The 14,292-nt window shown below is 47.2% G+C and overlaps 1 protein-coding gene across 1 annotated transcript in view; it reads right to left on the bottom strand.

Annotated features, from left to right (window-relative positions):
* The window catches only part of ABCG2 (ATP binding cassette subfamily G member 2 (JR blood group)), a 176,152-nt gene that overhangs the window by 117,821 nt on the left and 44,039 nt on the right, over nucleotides 1–14,292 (bottom strand). Inside the window, exon 2 of the mRNA XM_069743442.1 lies at nucleotides 11,848–11,955. Coding sequence (XP_069599543.1) covers nucleotides 11,848–11,898 — 51 coding nt within the window. The 5' untranslated portion in view covers nucleotides 11,899–11,955. The remainder of the gene's footprint in view (nucleotides 1–11,847; nucleotides 11,956–14,292) is intronic.

Below are 14,292 nucleotides of genomic sequence, written 5' to 3'. Positions count from 1 at the left end.
AAACGGGGAGAAACATATCTGTTTTCTAGTACGTCTCCCCTTGGCACCTCACATACCCCCTTCCTTTGTTCGAGCCTGTAGGGTCGGACACGATGAGTCACTAAGCAGTGTGTTCTGGATAACGCATCTGCATTCCCGTGCGCTGCGCCTGCCCTGTGCTCAACCGAAAAGTTAAAAGGTTGTAATGCCAAGAACCAGCGTGTCACCCTCGCATTGCCCTCTTTTGCGCGGGACATCCATGTTAGGGGTGAATGGTCCGTTACTAGTCTAAATTGGCGACCTAGTAAATAATAGCGTAAGGTGAATAGGGCCCATTTCACAGCCAGGGCTTCGCGCTCAACCACGCTATAATTCTTTTCTGCCCTGGTAAGCTTCCTACCCAGATAGCTTACTGGGTGTTCCTCGCCATTCACTTCCTGTGACAACACTGCACCGAGGCCGACACCAGAGGCGTCCGTTTGGACAATAAACTCCCGTTTAAAGTCAGGGGCAACCAACACTGGTTGGTCACAGAGGACCGTTTTCAAATACTGAAAGGCCTTCTCTGCTTCTGTGTTCCACTTTATTGTGATAGATTTCAAGCCCTTGGTAAGCTCTGTGAGAGGGGCCGCGATGGTGGCAAAATTTTTAATGAAGCGCCTATAATAGCCAACGATCCCTAAAAAGGCTCCGACCTGTTTTTTGTTGACCGGTCGTGGCCAATTCTGAATAGCGTCCACTTTATTGGTCTGTGGCTTTACGACTCCTCGCCCTATGCTATATCCCAGATAGCGAGCCTCTTCCAATCCCAAGGTACATTTCTTAGGATTGGCAGTTAACCCAGCAGTTTTTATCGAGTCTAAGACGGCTTGTACTTTTGACAAATGTGTGTCCCAGTCATCACTAAAGACAATGATATCGTCCAAGTATGCGGACGCATACTGGACGTGGGGTTTAAGGACAATATCTATTAGACGTTGGAAGGTGGCTGCAGCACCATGCAACCCAAATGGCATATCACGGTACTGGAACAGTCCCTGGGGCGTTACAAAGGCCGTTTTCTCTTTGGCTGAATCCGTGAGGGGAATCTGCCAATAACCTTTTGTTAAGTCGATAGTAGATATGTACCTGGCCGAACCCAGTCTCTCTATAAGTTCATCAACTCTCGGCATCGGGTAGGCATCGAATTTCGATACCTCATTTAATTTCCGAAAATCATTACAAAACCTAATAGTCCCATCGGGTTTGGGCACTAGCACGATTGGGCTAGCCCAATCACTCCGGGACTCTTCAATGACTCCAAGTTCTAACATTTTCTCGACTTCCTGGGCAATGGCTTGTCTCCGAGCCTCCGGAATTCGATATGGTTTTAGTCATACACGGACCTGTGGATCAGTAACAATGTCGTGTTTAATTAAGTGAGTACGACCAGGAAGCTCTGAAAAAACCTCTGCGTTTTTCTGTATAAATTCCTTAGTCTCTCGTTTTTGACTTTCGGATAGTGTCTCTGCAATACCCACCTCTGGCAATGCTACCTGGGGGTCATTTACCACAGATGGGGGTGCCCTACGAGGTCCATCATTAAGGGTGGCTTTTGTCATTAGACTCTCCCTATCCCGCCAGGCCTTAAGCAAGTTTATATGGTAGATTTGTTCGGTTTTCCTCTTGTCTGGTTGATATATCTTACAGTTCACTTCACCTATTCTCTCCAACACCTCGTATGGGCCCTGCCACTTCGCAAGAAATTTATTTTCTACAGTAGGTACTAATACAAACACCCTATCTCCGGGTTGAAAGACTCGTGTTTTAGCCGCTCGGATATATACCGTGCTTTGGGCCTGTTGCGCACGTTCTAAACATTCCTTAACTATTGGCATGACCGCCTCAATTCTATCTTGCATAAGCATTACGTGTTCAATTACACTGCGATAAGGAGTCACCTCTTGTTCCCAAGTCTCTTTAGCAATATCTAACAGGCCTCTAGGACATCGCCCGTAAACTAACTCAAAAGGCGAAAAGCCTGTGGAGGATTGGGGTACTTCCCGTATAGCAAACAGGAGATATGGTAGGAGAGCATCCCAATCCCTCCCGTCCTTATCTACCACCCTTTTCAACATTCCCTTCAGGGTTTTATTAAATCGCTCCACCAACCCGCCAGTCTGAGGGTGATATACTGAAGTACGCAAGTGGGAGATTTTTAGTAGCTTACACAAGTCCTTAAGTATTCGAGACATAAAGGGGGTCCCCTGATCCGTTAGTATTTCTTTCGGAATGCCGGTGCGAGAAAACATATTAACAAGCTCCTTTGAAATTGCTTTCGCATTGGCATTCCGCAGAGGCACTGCTTCAGGGTAACGAGTGGCATAATCTAGTACTACCAAAATGTACTGATGTCCCCTGGCAGATTTAACTAATGGACCCACTATATCCATTGCTATCCTCTCGACGGGCACCTCTATTATTGGTAATAATATGTGGTCAATTGACAAGTAGGACAGGACTGACAATACCGGGTCACGTCCCCCCCTAGACCCGGCCAAAAGAAACGCTGCAGAATACGGTGTTTTGTTTTTTCTCCGGCCAGGTGTCCCCCCAAGGGATGTTTATGTGCCAGTTCCAAAACTACCTGGCGAAAGGACTTGGGCACCACTAGTTGTTCTACCGCCACCCCCCGCACTTTGTCTATATGATACAGCATACCCTGTTGCACAGCTAGATATGGGAACTCATTTTGAGCCCCTGGGTACAATGGTCTTCCCTCAGAGACCTTCACATTTTCCCATGCCCTTGCCAGAGTAGGGTCCTGGTGTTGAGCGGTCCTGAACTTACCACGGGCCACCTCAAGACTGTCATGCCATTGCTGCCGCCGCCTCTCCCCACTGCAGCTCGCCGGGTGCGCGCGCGTCGCATTCAGCTCTGCGCGTGCGCACATCTGATTCCTCTGTTGGCGCTCTTTCCTGTCCTCTCCGTCATCCTGGAGGACTGTAACCCGGAAGTAGCTCCCATGCTGCTATGTAAACTGCTTCCTGCTGCTTCTCTGTGCCTGATGTTCATTTGTGTTTACAAGTGCTTCTGGCCACCTGTGGTCTCTGTGCGTTCCTAGCTCTCTGACTTTGGGTCTCCTCCGCCCTCTGCAGTGCCTGCCTGTTTCCTGTGTTCCTGCCTTGTTCCTTCAGTTCATTTTCCTCTGTGGTACCTGCCCGGCTCCTATATCTTTTCCTTGCTCCCGTCAGCCTCGGTGTCTCCATATTGTCCTGCCAGCCTCCGTGCCTCCGTAGCGTTCCCATCTTCTCCCTTGTCTCAGTAGTTCCTTTCTGTGCCCTCTTTCCCTTTGTGCCTGCTGTGTTCCCATTTGTTCTCAGTCGACCCTCCAGCTTCCGTGGCGATAGTCCCTCACGGGCCTGCCCCTAACTCTCCCTGTATAGGGGGCGGTCCACCTGGTCAGCTCGTCCGAGAGGGGTTCGTCATCACGGTCCAGTGGGTCCACTCTCCGTTTTTCACTGTTTGAATCTACATGCTCTGATCGGACTGCACTCGGGTGACATCCGAGTGCAGCCAGATTCTTACACCGTCACAGTAACATCAGGCCATGGACCCCGCTGGAGTCTCCGCCACTCAAAAGGAGTTACTCTTTTTGCGTGAAAACCAGACTAGGATCATGTCATTTTTAAAGAATATGGAGTCTCGCCTAGCGGCTTTACAGCCTTCTGATCCTGGTATTGCTCCGCAGTTGGTTGCCCTTCAGCAGGAGCTAGGTCAACAACGGGACACTCGGTCCCATATTTTGAATTTTATGGCCTCCATTAATGATCGGCTTCTCTCCCTCCAGAATGTGGCCTCTGTTTCCACTCCTGTCTCTGCACCACAACCCTCGCCCCGACTTGCTAGACCTCCTCGGTATGGTGGGGATTCTAAAGCGTGCCGCGGCTTTCTTAATCAATGCCAGCTGCATTTTGAATTGTCTCCGCTACTTTATCCTACCGACCGAGCTAAGGTTGCTTTTATAGTATCCCATTTGGAGGGTGAGGCTTTGGCATGGGTTAATCCCCTCTGGGAGCGTGATGATCCTTTGGTCTCCCAACTCAATCCGTTCCTGGATACCTTCCGTAAGGTTTTTGATGAACCTGGTCGTCTGGTCTCTACCACTGAGTCCCTCTTTAACCTTTACCAGGGTACTCTCTCAGTAGCCCAGTACGCCATCCGTTTCCGGACTCTGTCCTCAGACCTTGGGTGGAATAATGAGGCTTTGGTTGGAGCGTTTTGGCGTGGTTTGTCTTCACGGATTAAGGATGAGTTGGCGGGACAGGACACTCCCACCTCTTTGGATGATCTTATCTCCTTGGCCATACGCATTGATCTGCGCTTTCAGGAGCGCACTCGTGAGCTTGCCAGAGAGAGGAGACCTCTTCGCCAGACCACTGTTGCTCGAGGGACTTCTTTTTCTCAAGCAGCCCCGGTGGCTTCTTCATCTTCTCCTGAACCCATGCAGGTCGATCGCCTTAAGTCTTCTGAGCAACGCCGCAAGGAGAGACTCGCACAAGGTCTTTGTTTTTACTGTGGCAGTGCCTCTCATCTCTTACGCGCTTGTCCTCAGAAGCCGGGAAACGCATCCGCCTAGGACAGGTAAGAGAGGCCTTCCTAGGTGGTTATGATTCCTCTCTGCCTCTGGTTTTGTCTGTTATTCTACATTTAGGTTCCCGTCACTTTTCTCTGGAGGCTTATGTTGATTCAGGAGCGGCTGGGAACTTTGTTCAGCTCGAGGTTGTTAACAGGCTTGGGATACCTGTTAGACCCTTGGAGACTCCTAGACAAATAGCTTCCGTCGATGGTCAGCCTTTGCGGGAGACCGTCAACTTGGTTATGGAGGAAGTCGAACTTCAGATTGGAGCTCTTCATCGTGAGAAACTGGCCTTTTATGTTTTACCTTCTTTGTCTCATTCTTTCCTTTTGGGTCTTCCTTGGTTGAGAGATCACGAACCCACGCTGGACTGGCGTACTGGAGATGTTCTACGGTGGGGACAGTCTTGTCTGAACAGGTGCCTGCTTCCCGTCAAGCCTGCGTCCTCCTCTCGGTCTGCTTCGGAATCCGTGGGAATTCCTCCAGCCTATTGCGCTTTCTCGGACGTCTAACAAGAAGGAAGCGGAGATTTTGCCGCCGCACCGCTCTTATGACTGCCCGATAGACCTTGTTCCTGGTTCTACTCCACCTAGGGGTCGTATTTACCCATTGTCTCCTACCGAGACTCAAGCCATGTCCGAATATATTCAAGAGAATCTGGCCAGAGGCTTCATTCGAAAGTCTTCCTCACCTGCAGGAGCTGGGTTCTTCTTCGTTAAAAAGAAGGACGGTTCTCTTCGCCCATGTATAGACTACCGGGGTCTCAACACCATCACGATCAAAAACAAGTACCCACTTCCTCTCATACCAGAACTCTTTGATCGTCTGCGTGGAGCACGAATCTTTACCAAATTGGATCTCAGAGGAGCTTATAATTTGATCCGTATCCGTTCTGGTGACGAGTGGAAGACTGCGTTTAATACCAGAGATGGTCATTATGAATATTTTGTTATGCCATTCGGTTTATGCAATGCACCCGCAGTCTTCCAGGACTCGTAAATGATGTTTTTCGGGATCTACTTTACACCTGTGTTGTAGTGTACTTGGACGATATCCTTGTGTTCTCTCCAGATCTGTCTACTCACAGAAGAGATGTACGGCAAGTACTTTAGCGTTTGAGAGAGAATCGGCTGTACGCAAAACTGGAAAAATGTGTCTTCGAACAGTCATCTCTACCCTTCTTGGGTTTCATCATTTCCGACGCTGGTTTGTGTATGGATCTGGGAAAAGTTTCTGCCGTGCTTAACTGGCCGCGTCCTCTTGGAGTGAAAGCAATTCAGCGATTTCTTGGATTTGCTAACTACTATCGGCAGTTTATACCTCACTTTTCCTCTCTTTCAGCTCCAATCTCCTCCATGATTCGGAAGGGTGCCAATCCTCATCTGTGGTCGTCTGAGGCCGAAGAGGCTTTCCGGTCCATCAAGCAAGCCTTTGCCTCAGCTCCTATTCTTCATCGTCCAGTGGCCAATAAACCCTTCATCCTTGAAGTAGATGCTTCTGCAATTGGAGCTGGAGCTGTGCTCTCGCAGAAATCCTCTTCTGGTCGTCTTGTGCCCTGTGGTTTTTTCTCAAAGATCTTCTCCTCCTCAGAAAAAAATTATTCCATCGGTGATAAAGAACTGTTAGCAATCAAGTTGGCATTAGAGGAGTGGCGGTACCTCTTAGAAGGGGTTTTACATCGTTTTATAATCTACAGCGATCACAAGAATCTGGCGTATATTCGTTCTGCGCAAAGACTTAATCCTCGGCAGGCCAGGTGGGCCTTGTTTTTCGCCAGGTTTGACTTCGAACTTCGTTTCTTGCCAGGAAATAAAAACTCCAAAGCCGACGCTCTGTCTAGGTCATTCCAGGTGGTGGATTTGGAGGACGAGCCTGCACACATCATTGATCCTGCCAGAGTCATCACAGTTGCTCCAGTCTCTCTCACTTCGTTGCCTCCGGGTAAGACCTTTGTCGCTGAAGGGAACAGGAGACGTGTCTTACTTTGGGGTCACGCCTCCAAACTGGCTGGACATGTTGGTTTAAAAAAAAAACCTTCCGTTTGATCTCTCGTTTTTACTGGTGGCCAACGTTGTCTAAGGACGTCCAAAGTTTTGTCGCCTCTTGTCCTTCATGTGCCAAGAATAAGATTCCCAGGCAACTACCTTCCGGGCTTCTACATCCTTTGCCAGTACCTTCCTCTCCGTGGCAACATTTATCTATGGATTTCATCACTGATCTGCCTCATTCTTCTGGTTCCACCGTCATCTTCGTGGTCATGGACCGTTTCTCCAAGATGGCTCATTTCATCGCTCTCCCAGGTTTACCTTCTGCTCCCGAATTGGCAAAGATTTTTGTTCACCATATTTTTCGTCTTCATGGTCTTCCTTTACATATTGTTTCTGACCGAGGTGTTCAATTCACCGCCTGCTTCTGGAGATCCCTCTGCAGATCTATGAACATTTCGCTTGATTTTTCTTCGGCCTACCATCCACAGTCCAATGGCTAGGTGGAACGTACTAATCAGACCTTGGTAACTTATCTCCGTCATTTTTCCAATTCTCATCAGAATGATTGGTCTGACTTACTGCCATGGGCTGAGTTTTCTTACAATAACCATCCCAGCGAAGCCACTAACAAATCTCCATTTTTTATCGTCTACGGTCAACATCCTGGTCTTCCTCTTCCGGTGCCTCCTGTCTCTACTGTACCAGCGGCTGATCTTCTGTCTAGAGAGTTCTCCAGGGTCTGGCAGGAGACCAAGTCCGCCCTTGAGTTGGCTCAAGTTAGGATGAAGAGACATGCGGACAAAAGACGTCTTGATTCTCCTATATTCCATCCTGGGGACAAGGTTTGGGTTTCTTCTAAATTTATCCGTCTCAAAATCCCTTGACATAAGCTGGGTCCTCGCTATATCGGTCCATTCGAAGTTTTGTCTCGTATTAATGACTTTTCTTACAAACTTAAGTTGCCTGCCTCTCTGCGTATTTCTAATTCTTTTCATGTGTCTCTCCTAAAACCTGTAGTTTTCAATCAGTTTCATTCTTCTAACCTTTGTTCTCCTTCGCCTGTTTCCGAGGATGATGTCTTTGAGGTTAGGGACATCTTAGCCATGAAAAAACTTAGAGGGAGAACTTTGTTTTTGGTTGACTGGAAGGGTTTTGGTCCTGAGGAGAGGTCCTGGGAGCCTCGAGAGAACATTCGGGCTCCTCGTATTTTGTCCCGGTTTCTTTCTAGTCTTAAAAAGGAGGGGCGTAAAGATGGGGGTACTGTCATGCCGTTGCTGCCGCCGCCTCTCCCCACTGCAGCTCGCCGGGTGCGCGCGCGCGTCGCATTCAGCTCTGCGCGTGCGCACATCTGATTCCTCTGTTAGCGCTCTTTCCTGTCCTCTCCGTCATCCTGGAGGACTGTAACCCGGAAGTAGCTCCCATGCTGCTATGTAAACTGCTTCCTGCTGCTTCTCTGTGCCTGATGTTCATTTGTGTTTACAAGTGCTTCTGGCCACCTGTGGTCTCTGTGCGTTCCTAGCTCTCTGACTTTGGGTCTCCTCCGCCCTCTGCAGTGCCTGCCTGTTTCCTGTGTTCCTGCCTTGTTCCTTCAGTTCCTTTTCCTCTGCGGTACCTGCCCGGCTCCTATATCTTTTCCTTGCTCCCGTCAGCCTCGGTGTCTCCATATTGTCCTGCCAGCCTCCGTGCCTCCGTAGCGTTCCCATCTTCTCCCTTGTCTCAGTAGTTCCTTTCTGTGCCCTCTTTCCCTTTGTGCCTGCTGTGTTCCCATCTGTTCTCAGTCGACCCTCCAGCTTCCGTGGCGATAGTCCCTCACGGGCCTGCCCCTAACTCTCCCTGTATAGGGGGTGGTCCACCTGGTCAGCTCGCCCGAGAGGGGTTCGTAATCACGGTCCAGTGGGTCCACTCTCCGTTTTTCACTGTTTGAATCTACATGCTCTGATCGGACTGCACTCGGGTGACATCCGAGTGCAGCCAGATTCTTACAGCGTCACAAAGACCTGGCATTTCTATAGCCTCCTCTAGTTCACTTGCGTCGCCTGCATATACAGCCAGAGGTGAGTCTACAGATTCTGGAGTTACCTCTGAGATGGACTTCCCCCCCCTCTTGCTGCAATAGCTCAGGGGTTAGCCCCACAGCACCCTCCTCGACTAGAGTGCTCATGCCATTTTTAAGGTTCCACAAGTCCCAAAATAAGGGAAAGTCTCCCCCCAATATTACATCATGTCCCATAGACTTTAGGACTGCCGCTTGATGTCTTTTGGTTCCTACTGGCGTGGCAAGGGTGACCCAGGCAGTGGGGTAGTTTTTTATATCGCCATGGATGCAACTAATGCCCAGGGTTGAGTTCGTTAGGGCTCTAGGGTCCACCAAACTGGCATGTACCAGAGTTACTTGACTGCCGGAATCCAAGACGGCATTCACACTATGGCCGTTGACCTCGAGGCAACACACGTGTCGTTCATTTCCTGTGAGGACCTCTGCAACACAGACCGACTGTACATATAACGAAAGACGTCTCATAGCGTTACAGTCCATTGGCTCTGTAGTCATTGGGCAGTTAGCTGCTACATGGCCAAGCCCGCGACATCGCCAACATTGTATAGGTCCTTGCTTCCTCGCTGGAGACGCCTGATAGGGTCTGCTGAATTGCTGTGAGACCGTACCGCCTCCATAGTTCTTTGTGGGTCTGCTACCCTTTATTGCAACGTTCTCTACCTTTGAAGATGAAGTAGGTTTCGCAGTATTTTCTGGCGATTTCTTGGGAGCCCAGCGAGGTGATAACGTCCCTTGGAGTAGGCTTTCGGAAGCATTGTAGCGTTCGACCATATTCACCAACTGGTCGGCTGTATATGGGTCACCTTGTCCAACCCATCTCTGTATCTTAGGGGGCAAGGACCGCAGGTACTTGTCTAGAACAACACGTTCCACCATCTCTGCAGATGTCAAAATCTCTGGTTGCAGCCATTTTTTTACTAGATGGATAAGATCATGCATTTGTGAGCGGGCTGGCTGATCTTCCACAAAAGTCCATAAATGTACCCTCTGTGCTCGTACATATGTGTTTACTCCCAGCCTTGCCAGGATTTCGCTTTTTAATTTGGTATAGTCCATAGCATCCACTCCACTTAGATCGTAATAGGCCTTTTGTGGATCTCCACTCAGAAATGGCGCAACCACTTCAGCCCACATGTCCACCGGTAAATGCTCACGTTCTGCAATACGTTCAAATACGGTGAGATACGCTTCTACATCATCGTCAGCAGTCATTTTAAGCAGGGTTTTTTGTACGGCTTTCCGTGCACCAGCAACACTTTGTGCATGATCCCTCTCATCTCGGGGCTTCCGCATCAAAGCCTGCGTTATTGCATTCAACTGCTCTTGCTGAATCTGGTTTTGCTGGTCCAGGGCTTGCTGGAAGTAAGTATTGGTCTGCTGTTGTTGAAAATTTCCCTGCAATAACTGTTTCACTAGTTCCTCCATATTACTGGACTCTTGGCTCTTCAAAAGCACATGAGCTTTCAGCCAGGACATACACAGAGCACTTTATCTGCAGTCACAGTCCAACAGCCACTATGCCCGCATTCTCAAAACCATTTGTGGAGATATAGCTCATCAGGGATCTCTGCTTTGGCCCAAGCAGGTGGCTATGGAGTCACAACGAACAATAGCAGGCTAGCGAGTTCCACACAGGTATGTGTCAGGTGTATTTATTGTACACATTTGCCGTACAATGTTACACGTGCCAAACATGAAATAAAATGTCTAAGGCCGTCTGGCCACTAACTAACAACAAGATACTAACTGCAAAATAAACCTACACAACAAGAAAGAAGTTTGTGCAACCTTACTGTGTCAGCTCCCAGACCAGCAGATGAGAGACTGAGATCCCAGCAGTTCCTTGATTATATCAGCTGAAGCAAAAGCTGGATTGTATGTGTGGAAGGGAAGCACCAGAGCTTTCAGGCTGATCACTAAAGAAACCAGGACCGGATTACAGAGAAATAAACAGCTTCACAATCAATACCGTGATACATATGAAATGAAACGGGGAGAAACATATCTGTTTTCTAGTACTTCTCACCTTGGCACCTCACTATATATATATATATATATATATGTATATATATATATATATATATAGATACTGTATATATATATATATATATATATATATATATATATATATATATATATATATATATATAAATTGAAGTGTTTTTGTGAGTCTGTACTTGTTAAGCCTTTCCATTACAGGGCGTACTCGTACATGCTAAGGTGGAGTAACTTACCACATCAGGACGCAGAGAAATGTCCTAGAGATGGGGCTACAGGTATTGTGTCCATGCTATCCACAGTGATAGCAGGTTGTAATATACATACATCAATTTGAACAGTTTCACCCATCAGATGCTGCTGTCAATTGTCTCACAGGCATCTGAGGAGTTTGGCAGAGGTAATGCGCTCTGTCATCCCATCAATACCCACACAACATAATGAAGGGGAGAAAAGGCCTCCTGTATGATGGTGTAGCATATTATCCACACGATGAAAGGATTAAATGTTCGTATTCCTTTCTAGGACTAAATAAATATTGTAAGAAAATAAAAAAAAATGTTCATCATAAAGGACTAAATTGGCTGTGCCGTGAGGGACAAGATACAGGTACATTAAAGGGGACCTTAATAAGAAGGAGAGGAGTTGCCCACCAGACACATCTTGACACATATCAATGTGTCAAATCATTTTTTCCCCAAAAAAGGTCATTGGTTAAGTAACAAGTTTTCTACAAGATTCCAAATGACTTTGTAAAACACAAAATGGAAAACATAATCCAGATAATTCTTAGGCTGTGTTCACACGTTGCGGTCTTTTCGCGGTTTTTCCCGATAAAAACGCTATAAAACCGCAAAAAAAAACGCATACAATAAGCATCCCATCATTTAGAATGAATTCCGCATGTTTTGTGCACATGATGCGTTTTTTTCCGCAAAAAAACTGCATACCGCACAAAATCCGGACATGCTCTATCTTTTTGCGTTTTTTTTGCGGATTTCCCACTCCAAAATGCATTGGGAAGTGTCCGGAAAAAACCGTGGCAAAATCGCGGCAAAAACGCATGCGGTTTTCTTGCGGATTTCATGCAGAAAATGTCCGGAATTCTCAGGAATTTTCTGCATGAATTCCTGAACGTGTGCACATAGCCTTAAAGAGATTTTGCATAGACCCATTTATTTTACAAATTACTATTTAGATGCCCTTACCGTTGTATCCGTGGTACTGCATGACTGATACTTTACATCTGGGTCATACATGATTTTGAAGCTGTCTCCTTCCCTTGCAAAGTACTTAGTCGTTTATTTGCAGTTTATCTACAGAAACAAACAATAAGTAAATTATCAAACAACGGAAACATAAAAAATGTACAATTTTAATTTGTCCAAAATGGAATTTCATGAACCATGAAACAAATAAGCGGGGAACATTTATTTGGAATTGTTGTTCAAAAGGAAGTCACCAGCTAATCTATCCAATCCTTATATTGTTCCAATCAGAGACTGAGTTTTGTGCCTCTCTGAGAACCAAATGACTTAAGCTGCTCATACTGAATGGTAACCATCAAAGTTATATGTCCCATTGCCCCATCTGTTGTAGACTGTTGTTGTAAACCATATTTAACTCAAATTCAGATTTTTACCTGGTATTGTCTCGACTCTCACTTATTGCTGTGCCATACTTCTATTTGTTGGTTACCATGATAGCAGATGTTGGAAGAAGCCTATACTTTCCATTGAATCTGTACTCTGCTCTGTATGCGCACTCAAGCAAGAGCTGTGCGCTCCAGTCTCCTGAGCAGAGCACTGTTCGGGGTTTATTGAACGATCAGTGGGGTCTCTGGATCTGCAGACAATTATAATGCATACAAAATATGGAAAAATGTCCTCAAAGATTAGTTAGTCTTCAATGTATATTTTCAATAAAATACTTCATTGAACTTTAGCTACCATATTTTTCGGATTGTAAGAAGCACTTTTCTCCCAAATTTGGGGAGAAAATGGGGGCGCGTCTTATACTGCGGATATACCTTACCGCCCACGGTGGAGCAGGGTCACAGGGTCACTGCTGGAGGAGGCAAGAGTGGAACATTGCTGCAGGCCGCAGACTGGGATGAGGGGGTGTTCGGATGTGTGGCGCGCCGCTGCGGGTGCTCTGCCGACATTTTTTTCATTAAAGCCCAGAGCCCCTGCAGTTACATGGCTTCCTATGCAGTGGACTCCGGGAAAATGGCTGCTGGGGCGGCGCATGCGCAGATAGAGATCTCGGCACCAAGATCTCGGAAGATGAAATCTCAGCACCAAGATCTCTAACTGCGCATGCCCGCCCCTAGCAGCCATTTTCCCAGAGTCCACCACATAGGAAACCATGTAACTGCAGCACCGGACACCCGCAGCGGCGCGCCACACATCTGAACACCCCCTCATCCCAGCCTGTGGCCTGCAGCAACGCTTCCCTCTTGCCTCCTCCAGCAGCGACCCTGGGACCCCGCTTCACTGCAGCCACCACCCCTAATAAGCAATAAGACACATGGATTCATCACCATTTTATTAAAATAAAATTTTTTCCTTTTTTCTCCTCAAAATTTGGGGTGAGTCTTATAATCCAGAGCATCTTATAATATGCAAAATACGGTAAGTTTCTGCACTATGAGGATATTGCAGCATTGACTACCCACTATACTTACCTTTAACATATCTACAAAGCACTATTTTTTCTAATACAGTATTTGATACAATGACAAATACCCAATGAACCTCCTTATAGTTAAGAGGGTGAATCAATACTTTGTAAGACCACCTTTTGGTGCAATTAATGCTGCATGTCTTTGTGGGTATTCCTTGCAAACTAGCTCTAGCTCTCTGAGATTAGATGGAGAGCTTCAGGGTATAGCAAATTTCAAGATTTGGCACAGATTCTCAATAGGATATAGGTCTGGACTTAAGGTACCGTCACACATAACGATATCGTTAACGATATCGTTGCTTTTTGTGACGTAGCAACGATATCGTTAAGGAAATCGTTATGTGTGACAGCGACCAACGATCAGGCCCCTGCTGGGAGATCGTTGGTCGCTGAAGAAAGTGCAGAACTTTATTTTGTCGCTGGATCTCCCGTGGACATCGCTGGATCGGCGTGTGTGACACCGATCCAGCGATGTCTTCACTGGTAACCAGGGTAAACATCGGGTTACTAAGCGCAGGGCCGCGCTTAGTAACCCGATGTTTACCCTGGTTACCAGCGTAAACGTAAAAAAACAAACAGTACATACTTACCTACCGCTGTCTGTCCCCGGCGCTGTGCTTCTCTGCACTCCTCCTGCACTGGCTGTGAGCACAGCGGCCGGAAAGCAGAGCGGTGACGTCAATCAGGTCGGCGTGATTCGTCATGTTTGACAGCAAAAGCAATGATGCCTGCAATGTTTTTTCACGGAGAGAACAACCAGCGAGAACGATAAGTACGTCACTGGATCGCTCCTGCATCGTTCTGGAGTTGCTGTGTTTGACATCTCTACAGCGACCTAACAGCGACGCTGCAGCGATCTAGTTTAGGTCGGATCATTGTCTATATTGCTGGAGCGTCGCTAAATGTGACAGTACCTTTACACTGGGCCATTCAAACACATGACTTTGCTTTGATATAGACCATTCATT

Source organism: Ranitomeya imitator, chromosome 1 (assembly GCF_032444005.1).
Source record: "Ranitomeya imitator isolate aRanImi1 chromosome 1, aRanImi1.pri, whole genome shotgun sequence".
In the NCBI taxonomy this organism is placed as follows: Eukaryota; Metazoa; Chordata; class Amphibia; order Anura; family Dendrobatidae; genus Ranitomeya; species Ranitomeya imitator.
Note: the sequence above shows the minus strand (reverse complement) of the source record. Positions and strands in the feature narration are given on the sequence as shown.